Raw genomic sequence first — 14,502 nt, forward strand, 5'->3', positions numbered from 1 at the left:
ATGGGCCCAGGTTTGTTAACACCCTTATCTGTTTTGAAAACCCCATTGTGGATCATATAGTCTTTATACAACTTTTCCTTAGTTCTTATGGAAAGGTAGAGGAAATGGTGAAATGCCCCAAGGGATGATTGAGCCAGTACCAGGGTCTCCTAGGAGAGTAGGGATGAGGAGGTGATGGACTGGGTGTACCCTGAGGAGAGTTTAGCGTGGATTTTTCTGAGTAGAGAAATAATAAAAATCACTAACATTTATTGAGCACTCACTTTGTGCTACTTTTCTAATGCTTTATATATAACTCATTTAATCTTCATTAGAAAACTATGAAGTAGGGTTTTCTGCAGAGGAGAAAATATGAGAGGTGAGAAGTTAAGTAACTTGCCTTAGTCACATATCTAGAAAAGGTAGAGTCAGGAATCATACTCAGTCAGCCTGATTCCAAAGTGGTGCCCCAGAATGTGAAGTGTTGTAGCAGAAAGAAGCCCAGGCTTCCAATCAGAAGGCCTGGTGGTCATTATTCTACTGACCCTGAGAAAAGAGAGTGGTTTATGGCCCAGAATTGTGGGAATTACACAGCCTGCTTTGGGCAACCATCAAGACCTATTTCTATTTTCATGTTGAGTTGGTGGGGCCAACTCCTGATATAATTAAATCTTAAGTCTGGGAGTGATGAGATACCAGCCCTAGTAGTTTTATTCCATTTCCTCTCCAGTGTAAGACTTGTACGGAAAGGAGAGGAGAGAGAAAAAGGTGGGGAGAAAGTGGGGGTGGGTGGGTATGACATCAAGCAGGAATGTGCCAGTCAGAGGGGGTAAATTTTCCACTTGGATCTGTGTGGAAACCTGATCTTGCCTCTATTTTTGGTCTCCTTCTCTAACAACCTTTCGCCAGATTGGAATTTTTCTGCACCTGTAACACATTTTTAATGTAATAAGTCTAGGAGAAACCAGGTATTATATCATGCTAGGGCCTGTGCTGTGTTTCTAGGAGCAAGGGTAGGCCAGACCCCAGTTTATCCCTATAGGGGATTAGTGTATTAGTCACCCTGTAAAAGCTCAATTTATTATGATTTTTTAAATGTTTCTTTTAGCACTCGCTTATAAAAGGTGAAGAGGGGAGCCACGAATGTGTCTGTGTTCCCTGCCCCCACCTCCTTCACACACATATACACACATACCCTCTGTCAATTTCATATGAACCCAAATTCCATAAAATCAAATCCAGAGGTATTGGCTTTGACCAATTAGCTTACTTTTGTGACGTTGGACTTTGTCCTGACTTTGGCTGGTGCAAGTAATGGGAAGGTGTGTACCAGTCATGCCTCAATGGGGAATGAAAGTAAGTTAGTGGTCTGGTGGCTTAGCTGATTATGAGGGGCTACAGGGGCCGAGGCTTGAATTTGGCTTCTTTGTGCGGGACTGAGCCCTTTCTTTCCCATTACTCTGAATTGGCTGTTTTGTGGATAAATGCCATTAGTTGCATAGGGCTCAAGGTAGATGTTTCTGCCAGCTTTGCCACCTAACTGGAGAGTTCTGTAGAACTCATCCCCATCACTGGATTAAAAAAAAAAAAAGAGAAAGAAACAGCTTGAAGCCCATGTTCACATAAGAACATATGAGGCAGTGTGGTGGCATGAGAGAGCGCTGGACTCAGGAGCAAAAGATGTGGGTTTGTATCCCAGTTCTGCCATCTAGGCTGAGTCTGGATCTAAGCTGCCTGAAGTTTGAATTTTGGTGGCTATTGGGTTATCAGGGGAGTCTTTCATCCTTTATTTCATCTCCCATCCCTTACTCACTAAAATCCTAACTCCTGCCCTGGAATGTGATGTAACATGGCAGAAAGAAGCCTGCTTCCAATCAGAAGATCTGAGTTCAAGTTTCAGCTCTGCCATTTTCTAGCCCTGTGCTCAAGGGCAAATCCAAGTTTGGTGGGGTCTGAAGCTAATACAATTTTTGATGCCTTCTTTAAGGAGAAGAATACAAAACTATGAATGCAAAATTGATAGGGTCCTTGCCAGTACCTTGGAAGGGGCTTGTACAAGTGAAGAGCCGAATGATGCAGAAGCTTCATTAGCTTCACTAAATCTGCCTATGTCACTTAATCTCTTCGAGCTTCAGTTATTTCATTCCTAAAATGGATTTAATCATGCCTGTCTGTCCCAAGGGATGTTGTAAGGAACAAGCAAGAGGAAATATGTGTAAGAGTGTTTTTGTTCAAAGTGTTTTACATATATTGGTACATTAAACCAATATACATATATTTGTTTTTAGTGCCATCAAGTTGATTCTGACTCCTAGTGACCCTGTATATGGCAGAGCAGAACCCTGCTCAGTCTTTTTGCACTGGCTGCCGCTGTATAACAACCGACAGACAGGTGTTGTGGTTCTCTGACCAGGAAATGAACCCAGGCCACGGTGGGGAGAGCACCGAATCCTAACCACTATACCACCAGGACTGGCTATATATATATATGTCTATACATTAAACCAATACTTGAATGGACTGTAATAATAGTAATAGATATGTATCTGTAGATCCCTTACTCAAACTTTTGTCTCAATGTTTTTCGTTGGTTCATTGGTCAGGGGCATTTTTAGGGTGCTTACTTGTTGTATTGCTTGATGAAATCTAGATTTGGAGAGTAATAATAAAAATAAGCTTCTGAATCTTTCCTGTGTGTGGAATACAAGCAATGACACATCTCTAGACCTCTCTACTCCACCACTGTGTATGTAAGTGGCTCTTGATATATTTTACTACAGCCTCAGTAAATGTGTTTGGAACTTCAAATATATTAGGAAATTGAAAAGACTACATACTTGGATGGTTATTAGTAAAATGTCTAAGGCTGTTGGCTCCTCGGGCGTTGACAGAGATTTCCTCTGGCTTTGCAGCTTTGAGATCTGCATCCATTTGCCGTTAAAAAATGAATAGAGCATCTCCACCTCTCTGATGGTGACAATGAGGATGTTTCCATGCCGGTCTTTAATAGGCTCATAGTAAACTCTTCCCAGGTTGTGTGTTCCAAGTAAATTCTAGAAACAAATAGATTTCTGGTAGCTTAGATGATACTATGCAAATAAAGCAACATAACTGCAACAAAAGACACTGAATAATTATCTCATGTTTCTGAGAAGCTTTTTCTTTTTTTAGCAGACTTAAAGCTAGAATATGTGGCATCATAGAAATGTGCTTAATAGAAGCTCAAAGAAAATGTCTTCACCATAAACCTGCAAAGATTATAGCAAGAGGCACAAAAATTATGTTTTTTTAAGCAAATTCAATATCTGTAAATATCTCTTACCCACATAGACACACCAGCACATAAACCTCAGTTACCAGTACTTGAAGAGAATCCCAGATGTTTTAAAGAAAAATGCCTGATATTTCAAGTATGCTACTTGTGGAGTTTTCAGGAGCTCTACAGTAAGCTTATGGTATGAAGTGGGGTTGTTTAAAATGAAGAAGTGAATTGACAATGCAGCACATTGTACAGGTCCCCAAATGACTGCACATTCCCTTCAAGATCCTTTAATTGGGAGATTGGCCTGGTTTGACTTATCTGCCTTTCAGGGGGTTGTATTTATTTTGAACTTTATTAAAATTGTTTGTGAGCCTGGTCAACTGAGGCAGACAATACTTTTAGAAAGGTAGGAAGGGAAGGGTGCCACATTAAATGTGGAGGGGCCCAGGTTGATGCTATTAGAATAAACCGGGTTTTACAAATATGCAGGGTTTGAAGATTTCTAACCTGCAGCACTGGATGAATAGGACAAAATGCCCTTTTGCTTTAAATATATATGAGTTTTTAAAATTATAAATCATCTCAGAGCTCCTAGCTTTTATTTTTGTGAGCTCACATAAATGCTGATGAGATAACCTGTTGGCTGGAGAGCAAAAGTATAACTGGAATTTATAAAAGTGACAAGGATGACCTAAAAATGAATGAGCCAGCTGGTCATTATCCACATCTACAAAAACACCAGAATGTTCCCTCATAGGTAGGGACTGCATCTTAAATCTTTTATTTTCCTCACTAGGACCAGACATATATGTAAGAAATTTCATAAATAATTGTTGACATATTATAAAAATTCATTTGGCAGGATTACTATTTTTAAAAATGGCCTAATCACTCAGTCAGATTATTCCTTTCCAGTAACTGACTTCTAAATCATAGAGAAGTAATTGGGTAATGGTTCTAGTCCAGCCGTATGTGGTACTATAGTTTTATATGAAGGCAGTTTGGTACAAAGTAATACTGGCCAATAAGCAGTGGTATCCCGGTAAACTGGCTATCAAAAACAAACAAACCTGATTTATAGCATATGCCAATTTCTGTGGTGTAAATTCTCCCACCATAGCTAATTTCAAGCTACGGAGGATTTGACAACAGGCTTTCAAAATTCCTGAATATTGAACAGTTGGCTCTCCTGAGCCAGTACAAGTTGGCTTCAGCACACCACTGCTGGTAAGCCTTTAGTTATTCTGGTGTTGGGTTTCAGGGCTGGCTGCTGTTCATTAAGTCTTAAACTTCTGAAAAATTATTTACCCTCTCTGGCCCTGAGTTTCATCATCTAAAATTAAGGATCTTTACAGCTCAGACATCCCTTATGATAATCCTTACCTTATAGAGTGTTTAGGGGATTAAGTCAAACAATGCGTGAGAAAGTGTTTCGTAAATCTCAAGCTTGATACAAGTAGAATATGGGCTTTCTTTAATGCTCTAATTGGAATCCCACTCTGGCTTACATTTACTTGTATTCAAGACTCAGCCCAGGTTTCACCTTCTCTGGGAGGATTTTCCCAATTCTCTCAGGTAGAATTTACCATACCCTCTTTTGTCCCCTACTGCTTCCTGCACAAACTTGTATCTTAGCATGACTCTGGCTTTCCTGCATATTGATGTGCATGTCATGAGATCATGGTTGTTTCATCTCCGTGTCTCTGGTTCCTTGCACAGTGCCTGGTACATAGTAAGAGCTCAATAACTTTTTGTTGACTGAATTAACATATTATCATTAAGACACTGCAAAATATGATTTACTTTGGACCAGAGCTGGTGGGTAGACATTGGATGAGGTAGTCGTTTCATTTAAGCAGAGTTATTTTCATTGGTTCATTGTCAACTTTGGATATGTTGACTAATGGGCTGAAGAAGAAAGCACTAAAAGTCTTCCTGAAGTTCTTTATTAACATCACATGGGGTTGGATAGCTAGCTCTGGGAGACCCCAATTTAAAAACAGAATATCCTTGAGAAAATAATTTCAGTGATGTTCCAAGGGGGCAAATTTGGGGTTCTTTAGGGCCTAAAGGAAAAGCAGACCATGTTAATACCTGTCATGGTATGCAATCAAGGTTAGGAGATCTGGGAACACTAAGGATCCTACAAGGTAAAGAGGAACAAAAGCCACCTGATGACTCACAGGAATGCATCTATGTTATAACCAGAACAAATCATAGGACTGTCAGTAAGCCCTAGACAGATGCACAATATTTAGAGACCTTTTTCAGTTTGGGGTGACCTGGGAAGTTGAAGGAAGTCCAGAGTAGAGATATGAAGGCCTGGAAAAGAAGAGAAAAATTTGGGAGAAACCTTTTTTCCCCCTTGAAAAATGAAAAAGACATAGTATTCATAAATTGTTACTTGACTTTTACTCACCAACACTCATTTCTAAAAGCTATGGAGGAGGAAAGTGTAATGTAACCCAAACTACAATGTCAGATTGTTACTGTATTCTGAGGATAAGTAGTTCAGATACCTCTCATTGTTAGAGCAATGTCCACTTCTGTCTCTTGGGGCCTCTGCCATTTTCCTAAGAGTAGGAAAACAATGTGGAGTCTTGGCCACTTATAGGCTTTCTCATCTTATTTTTTTTTTATCCAAATGCTGGCAGATACTTGTCTTTCCCCCTGCCCAGGTAATATTAATCAATTAATTAATTCATACTTTACCTTCTTTCAAATAAAATTTAAAGCCACTTCTAGATAGGCTCCAAATGATGCAGGATAGACTTCTACTTTTTCTTTTTTAACTATCATGTGGATAATTTCTTCTATTTAAATTTTTTGTCTGCTTTTTGTAAATAAACACATAATAAGTTGATGAAGTATTGGAAAGAATGTAGGCTTTGGAGTTATATAGATCTGGATTTGTATCTAGACTTGGCCACTTCCTATTTATGTGGCCTTGGGCAAGTTACTTAACTTTTCGAGGCTTCAGTTTTATCATCTGTTAAAGGAATATCAATAATAGTACTTTCTTATTAGGATGTGGTGAAGATTAGATGAGATATAGTTTACAGTGCCTGGCATCTATTCTGTTCAATAAATGAAAGTTGTTTCATGATTATTATTTATTATTATGTATTAAAGTACCTCAGTATAGAGCATAAACTGGAAGGTAAGGTACAGAATGCACAGTGGTTGGTATGCACTGTGATGAAGGTAAGTCAGGGAGGGTGCTATGGAAACAGGAGGGGGAGAAAGATGGCAATGAAGGCTTTTGTGTGCCGTGATAAAATGTCTGGGCCACTCTTGAAAGAGTATGAGTCAGGGAATGACGTGGTCAGAATCTTTTATTGGCTACTATGGCAGAGGTGTGGAGAATGGATTGGAGGGTGTTAAGACTGGAAGCAGGAGGATGACTTTGGAGGCTTTTGATGTACTGGAGTAATGAGGCAGTGGTAGTGATGCTGGACAGGGGACGAGAGTAAAATAAGATATACTAGAGGTAAAGCAACAGGATTTATGTATGGTTGATGTCAATCAAGCTATTTAAGAAAGCATTTTTACTTTTCTCAGAACATTGTAAAAAATGTTATATTAGTAAAGAGACCTAAAATATGAAGTTTCAATTTTCAAAAATTTATTTTTCTTCTTCTTCTGGAAAGTTTTTCTGTGCCTTGTGACTCCCCCCCCGACCCCCCCCCCCCCAAAAAAGGTAGCTTCAGTATTTCCAGACACTTTCATTCTAAAGATCAGCAAATAGTTTGGGCCATATGTCCTACAAAAAAAGATGAAAATGATTCCCATTATTTAAGCAGGCAAGCAGAAATGTGAAGGAGAGAAGGGAATGCATGACAGTGCTCTGGCCTTTGATGGGCAGTGTAAGGGGTAACTATTTATTGAGTACTACGAGGCACTAATCACCATGCAGATCTGGAGAACTATCCAGGTGGTAACTATGGCATGAGGTACATTTCTGTGATCCCTTTTCCTTTTGGTTAGGTAGAGTACCCTCAAGTGTGATTTTTGAGATGCGGGGGTTGGATTGACAAATACATTTATTTATCCAGCCAGTATTTACTGAGGGTCTGCCACATGCCACACATGGGGTACATAGTGCTAACCAAGACAGATACATTCTCTGAGCTCAGGGACTCAAAATCCAAGTGGGTCACTAACCAAATAATGATACAAATAATTAACTAATGGGATTATGATCACCATTCTGAATGAAGAATACAAGGTGCTGTGAGAGTGATTCACTTAATCAGGAGATCAGAGAAAGGCTCCCTGAAGACATATAAAAATTAAGCTGATGTCTAAAGGATATGAAGGAATTAGCAAGGCAAAGAAGTAGAAGAGGTGTCTAAGCAGAGGAAACAGCATGTGAGCTAGCAAATGAGACCAAGAAAGACAAGCCAGGAAGTTGGAAAAATCTGGAAAGTGGGGAGTCATGGAAGACAAGGGAGGTGGCAGTTTAAAAAAGGAGAGCAGGGCCGGCCCCGTGGCTTAGCGGTTAAGTGCGCGCACTCCGCTACTGGCGGCCCGGGTTCGGATCCCGGGCGTGCACCGATGCACTGCTTCTCCAGCCATGCTGAGGCCGCGTCCCACATACAGCAACTAGAAGGATGTGCAGCTATTACATACAACTATCTACTGGGGCTTTGGGGGAAAAAAAAGGAGGAGGATTGGCATAGATGTTAGCTCAGAGCCGGTCCTCCTCAGCAAAAAGAGGAGGATTGGCATGGATGTTAGCTCAGGGCTGATCTTCCTCACAGAAAAAAAAAAAAAAAAAAGGAGAGCAGGACCAAGTGTATCAAATGCTGTTGAGATTTTAGTTGCAAAGAGGATTTAAAAGTGCCCATTGAGAGCCAGCCTGGTGGTGTAGTGGTTAAGTTCACGTGCTCTGCCTCAGTGGCCTGGCGTTTGTGGTTGCAGATCCTGGGCGCAGACCTACACACCACTAGTCAAGCCATGCTATGGTGGCATCCCCCATACAAAGTGGAGGGAGATTGGCTAAGATGTTAGCTCAGTGACAATCTTCCTCAAGCAAAAAGAGGAAGATTGGCAACAGATGTTAGCTCAGCAACAATCTTCCTTGGCAAAAAAAAAAAAAAAAAAAGTGCCTGTCGGATTTAGTGAAACTGAAGCCATTGGCAGGGATGGATCAAGGTTTTCTAGGAACCTACACCATACAATTTTGGGGCCCTCTTTAAGACAAAGAATACAAAATTGCAAATGTAAAAATTAGGTGTAAAAGTGAATATTTGTTTAGAATGAGAAAGGAAATCTCCCTGAATACTGGAGTATTTGGAATTTCTGGTCCTCTTTCCCCCCTGAGATTTCTTTAGGCAATTTACTAGAAATGCTTCCTGATTGCAAACCAACTTCCCCTCCCTACCTAAAACACTCTGTGACTCCCACACTCACAGGAGCTCATGTAAGTGAGGGGCCCTGCAGTTCAAGCTTTATGAGCATCATCTGCCTCTGATTACTGGTGTCCTGAGAGAGCAGTTGGTAGGCATGGTGGTACCAAAGTCAGGGAGAGGGCTGAGAACTAAATGGGAAGTGAGGAAGTAAATGGAGAAGGAGAAGGTAGGCAACTCTTTAAAGAAGTTTGGGTCTAAGGAAGAGAAGAAAGAGAGTTTGGTAGCTGAAGGGGCATGTGGGATCAAGGAAGGGGTTTGAGGGCAGGTTAAACTGGAGAAACTTGAGTATGTTTAAGTAAAGATGGGAGGGAAGAACTGGGATCCAGAGCATATGTGGAGGGATGAGCCTTTGGTAGGAGGAATGAGACTTTATATATAGGAATAGGAGGGAAGAAAGAGAAAGTGAGGTCAAGGCAAGGAGGCCTTACTTCCACCAATTTAGTGGTGGAAAAATAATTCCCACTTACTTTCTTCATAAATTATACAGTGAAGTCATCACCTGATGTGGGGATGGAGAGTGTGGGCAAGGAGAGGAGATGTGGAATGGAGAAGGTTTTAAATAGTTTCCTCATAGTTTGGAAAAGTGAATTTAGTAGGGAAATGGAACATTACATGTGAGAATTGTAGTCATGAATTTAACATAACATAAAACCAGTCAGCCTGCTTTTTTTTGTGATTTTTCTGCAGCATTGTGCAACAACTCCAGTGTAGACATGTTGGATTCATCCAGGCTTGGGATATTTTCAAATAAGTAATATGGAGGGAGACAATGGCCAGAAATTTGGAATATTTTCAAGAGATGATTATGATGGGCTAATGAATCTAAGCTAGACAAGCAGGGAAATGACCTCAGAAGGGGGCTGATGCATTTTGAAAAGTGGTGGGGCCAATACATTGGGGGGGCCAAGGATATCCAAGAGCTATTGCAATTGGAGTAGTTGAGTATCTGCCCATCATGGCTTCCCTCTAGCCCCTCAGCGTCTAACCGTGCTGGCTTGTGACACCCTGATCCTGATCTGATACTGATATCAGATAAAAATGTTCTAGGAAGCCTCCAAAAAAATACAATAAAGAGCCCCATTTGAAATTCTAAGGTTGTTCAGTCTGTGCTCCAAGCATGTCTGGGCTGTATGGTGGGCTAATGGGAGAGTCCACTAAGGAGTCTCAGCCTCCTGGGCAAGAACTTCACTAAGGGACGAAGGAGCCTCCTGCGAATGAACTTCATCCTAAAGAAAGAGCAGGTTCAGGTACAGCAGCTTGGTCCAACTCCAGCTGATCAATGATGAGAGGAAGGGGTACTTTGAATTCAGCACAGTCATGATGGCCCAGCTCTAAGAACTTCTCCTTGAGTTGAAGGAGAAGATCCTGCCATTAAGAATAGGTTGAAATGATTTCCTTTGCTGTGCAGAAGCTTTTTAGTTTGATGTAGTCTCATTTGTTTATTTTGTTTCCCTTTCCTGAGGAGACATATTCAAAAAGATACTGCTAAGACTGATGTGAAAGACCGTACTGCCTATGTTTTCTTCTAGGAGTTTTATGGTCTCGAGTCTTACATTCAAGTCTTTGATCCATTTTGAGTTAATTTTTGTGTATGGTGTAAGATAATGGTCTACTTTTATTATTTGCATGTGGTTGTCCAGTTTTCCCAACACCATTTATTGAAGAGACTTTCCTTTCTCCACTGTATGTTCTTGGCTCCTTTGTCAAAAATTAGCTGTCCATAGATGTGTGGGTTTATTTTACAAAACGAAAAGACAGCCTATCAATTGGGAGAAGATATTTGCAAATCATATTTCCTGTAAGGGGGTAATATCCAAAATATATTAAGACCTCATACAACTCAACAAAAAGAAACAAACAACCTGATCAAAAAAATGGACACAGGTTCTGAACATTTTTCCAAAGAAGATATACAGATGGCCAGTAGGCAGATGAAAAGATGTTCAACATCACTGATTATTAGGGAAATGCAAATCAAAACTACAATGAGACATCACCTCATGCCCATGAAAATGGCTGTTATTAAAAAGATAAGAAATAACAAGTGTTGGAGAGGATGTGGAGAAAAGGGAACCCTCATACATTGCTGGTGGGTGTGTAAAGTGGTGTAGCCACTATGGAAAACAGTATGGAGATTCATCAAAAAATTAAAAATAGAGATACCATATGATAGCTATTTCACTTTTGGGTATTTATCCAAAGAACATGAAAAAACTAATTTGAAAAGATATATGCACCCCTATGTTCATTGCAACATTATTCACAATAGCCAAGACTTGGAAGCAACCTAAGTGCCCATCAACGAATGAGTGGATGAAGATGTGGTATATATATACAATGAAATACTACTCAGCCATAAAAAATGAAATCTTGCCATTTACAACAACATGGATGGACCTTGAGGGTATTATGCTAAACGAAATAAGTCAGACGGAAAAGACAGTTACCATATGACTTCACTCATATGTGGAAGGTAAACAAATGAACACACGGATACAGAGAATAGATTGGTGGTTACCAGATGGGAATGGGTGTGGGGAGGGTGCAAGGGGTAATGGCACACATGTGTACAGTGATGGATGGCAACTGGACTTTTGGTGGTGAAGACAATGCAGCCTTACAGAAGTCGAAATATAATGATGTACATCTGAAATTTATATAATGTTATAAATCAATGTTACCTCAATAAAAAAAAGGTTGAAATGGAGAGTACTGTTTGCAAAAATCTCTGAGGGCTTTGAGGACACAAGGCAGTAAACCGCCTAGGCAATGGAGTATAGGACAGATGGGGTAAGAGTTACCTTTCAGAATTAATTATAATAGCAACATAATAATAATTATTGCAGGGAATCAAATTGTTATTATTGTGTGGGTCAAGAAATGAAGTTCCTGTAATTGCAAGTGCGGGTGGACCTGTAGAAATTTTTTTTTGTTGTTATGACCCTATTTTTATGCCTTGGCTCGTATGGCCTCGCCAATCACAGCTTACATAGATTTCTGTTATACGTGTTTCTGGGGTTGATGTAACTGACAGCTTCGTAGGTAGACACCCATCACTGATAAAGGCTCAGTGATCTCTTAAAGACCCCAATTCCATGTAGCAGATATTTTACTGTGCTAAGAACCACAAATTCAAGTAATACCAGAAAACAACGAAAGGAAACCACAGAAGAGCTAGGTTAGAATTTAACGTCATTTCTAGGAGGGGCTCGGTAACCTACAAAGATTTTTGCAGGGCTTGGGGACCTGATCTGATTGGGTTAATAGTATGGAAGGATGAATAAATTCAGGATTAAAGATAAGCTTTTAAGAGGTTTTTTTGTTTTGTTTTTTAAGTAAGCAAAAATGTATGCAAATGCCTGGGTTTTACCAAAAGCATCAAGCCAAGAAACTCATCAAAATATCTGCTGGTCTCTTGCTACAACTCCATACATTCATAGATGCACAGGATGCCAGAGCAGCAAGGGTTCTTCGAGTGATCTAGTCAAACTCCTCTTATTTTGCAAGTGATGAAACTGAGGCCCAGAAAGGAGAAGTGAGTTGACTAATTAATATCAAATCCAGAACTCAAGTCTCCTCACTCCTTATTTAGGGAGTCACTTCTAGACTCTTCAAGAGAGACCCCTGCTTCTCTTCCAGGAGGCTGCCAAAGGCACAGCTTCCCTACATAAGCAGGTGTGCACCTCAGACTGTCCAAGAAGCCTTCATATGCCTAAGGATTTGAAAGAGGAAAGAGCCCACCCTTTTCCTTTCCAGGTGGGATTGGTAACTGAGCTGACCAAATTTTTCTAAAATTTCCTTGGAGGTCTGAATTGAAACCTGGCTCCTCACCTGTAGCTGGGCTGTTGCTGCAAGCATCTTCTGCCTAGTTTGCAGTACTGTGGATGAGGACATGGAGATAGGTACGCTTTGCCTCAACCACCTTATATCTTCCCACATACAAGACAGCTGCAAAAGAAGTCACGAGGTCATGTCATCGTCCAAGCCAGTACATGATTTAGGTTGTGGCATCAAAGCAAAGCAGGGAGAAGGAAACCTGACCCCTGATGTTTGTTCTCCAGTCCATTTTCAGAAACAACTTTTTGATCTCTGTCCAACTGGAAAAAGATCTGAATGTTAATGAAACAGTCAGATCCACATTTTGGTCTTTGCCAAATGATCCCATAACTCAGAATAGTGGAGACACAATCTGACAGCATGCAAGCTTCTTTGCTTTGAAAATGTAGTGTAGACGCTACTTTGGCATTTTTTATGACATAGGGCATATCAGAGCTGAAAGAGACCTCTGAGATAATTTATTCCCACCCCAATACTTTGATCACTGGGGACCCCTCAACAAAAGTTTCAGAGATTTATGTGCAGTAACATTGGTACAAAGTGGGGAAAAATGAAATCAGAACTCAGTATACCTTCGTGAACCACAGAAAATCTGGTGTAATGGAACTGGTGTGAGAGTCATCTATTTCAACAATCGGTATTTGATCTTCATTGGTGACTAACATATTATCTTTGTAATAAAATATAACGGCTATGTAGAGTCCCCTAAAAAGAAAAAGCAAAATAAAAATTGTCCTCAAGTCTGAATCATGGAAAAAAAAATTTTTTTGACATGATAAAAGATAATTTAAAATATACCTATGAGCATATTCTTGCTAAGTATCACAGGTTCACTGGCTAGAACTCAGAGAAATTACGATCTTGTCCAAATTCTCAAGAGAAAAGTAAACTGCATATTCTTTTAATAGCAAAAAAGAAATGTCTACCAAGTTTCCACTCAGAACCAAAACCAACTGATTCCTAAGAAGTTAAGACTTCCTGGAAAAACTACATAGAACTCACCGTTTTAAGGTCTTCACAAACTTGTTTGAGGAATGGAATAGGTGTTTCAGGCTTCTTGAGACTGACTGCTTGCGGCCCGTGGTTTGTAATTTTGAACTTTCTGGAACATAGGAATAAATGTAGTGTGAATTCCATTGGCAGAACAACACTCCCAGTACCTTCTTCCCACCTTCCTGCCTTCCTCTCCCCTGTCCCCTCAGCGTCACTTATCGTGTTTCATGTAGGGATTCAGCTCATTCATTCCTACAAGAAGCTTTTGTATCTTGAGATGCCAGTAGTTAACTCAATTAATGAACAGTTCCTCAAAAATGTTGAAGATGAGTGACATTTATAACTCCGGGGGAAACCACTTAGGTGTTTTGTTTGTGCTCTCCATATGAGCAATTTATTATAAGGTAGGATAAAAAAAAATGGAATCAACTCTTTGGCCCTTCTCCTCCCTCCCCCCATTGCCTTTTAATATTCACACACTTCTCAATGCTGGCAAAGCATTTCTTGTTAGTCTATATATTCCATTAAAATTTTTTCGTTATAAAATTAATATAGGCACATTGCATAAAGTCTGGAGAATAGAAAAAAAGAACAAAATCCCACCCATATCATCCTGTCACTTTAGTACCACCACTGCTACCATTTTGGGGCAGTTTTTTCCAGTGTATTATGCTTACAAAAATAGTTGTAGGCATACATATAATTATCATCCTCATTATTCATAAGACAGAGAGGTTAAGAAGATTGTCCAAGATAAAAAAGCCAATACTCTGAAAAACTGAGATATTCATTGACTGAATATTTATTGGGACACTAGTATGTGCAAGGTTCTGTGGCAACAGTGGGGAGCAAATCATCCATTGCTTCTGTTCAGCTCTTCTATTTACAACCTGGAGATCTCACTGGTAAAAGCAGTAGACTTCCTATAACAGTCTTTGGAAACAGCGCTCCACGGAGCTAAACTAGATGATCAATGATTTCAATTCTCATCTTAAATGTAATGAAGGGAAGCTGAGG

At 40.0% G+C, this 14,502-nt stretch overlaps 1 protein-coding gene across 2 annotated transcripts in view; it reads right to left on the reverse strand.

The window, feature by feature from the left end:
- The window catches only part of ANKFN1 (ankyrin repeat and fibronectin type III domain containing 1), a 281,192-nt gene that overhangs the window by 42,538 nt on the left and 224,152 nt on the right, over positions 1–14,502 (reverse strand). For both annotated transcript variants that reach the window (XM_058559349.1, XM_058559350.1), the window contains 4 exons: positions 13,495–13,594; positions 13,065–13,197; positions 12,487–12,603; positions 2,817–3,032 (listed from right to left, as the gene is read on the reverse strand). In XM_058559349.1, the coding sequence (XP_058415332.1) occupies positions 2,817–3,032; positions 12,487–12,603; positions 13,065–13,197; positions 13,495–13,594 (566 nt within the window). The remainder of the gene's footprint in view (positions 1–2,816; positions 3,033–12,486; positions 12,604–13,064; positions 13,198–13,494; positions 13,595–14,502) is intronic.

This window comes from Diceros bicornis, chromosome 18 (assembly GCF_020826845.1).
Source record: "Diceros bicornis minor isolate mBicDic1 chromosome 18, mDicBic1.mat.cur, whole genome shotgun sequence".
In the NCBI taxonomy this organism is placed as follows: Eukaryota; Metazoa; Chordata; class Mammalia; order Perissodactyla; family Rhinocerotidae; genus Diceros; species Diceros bicornis.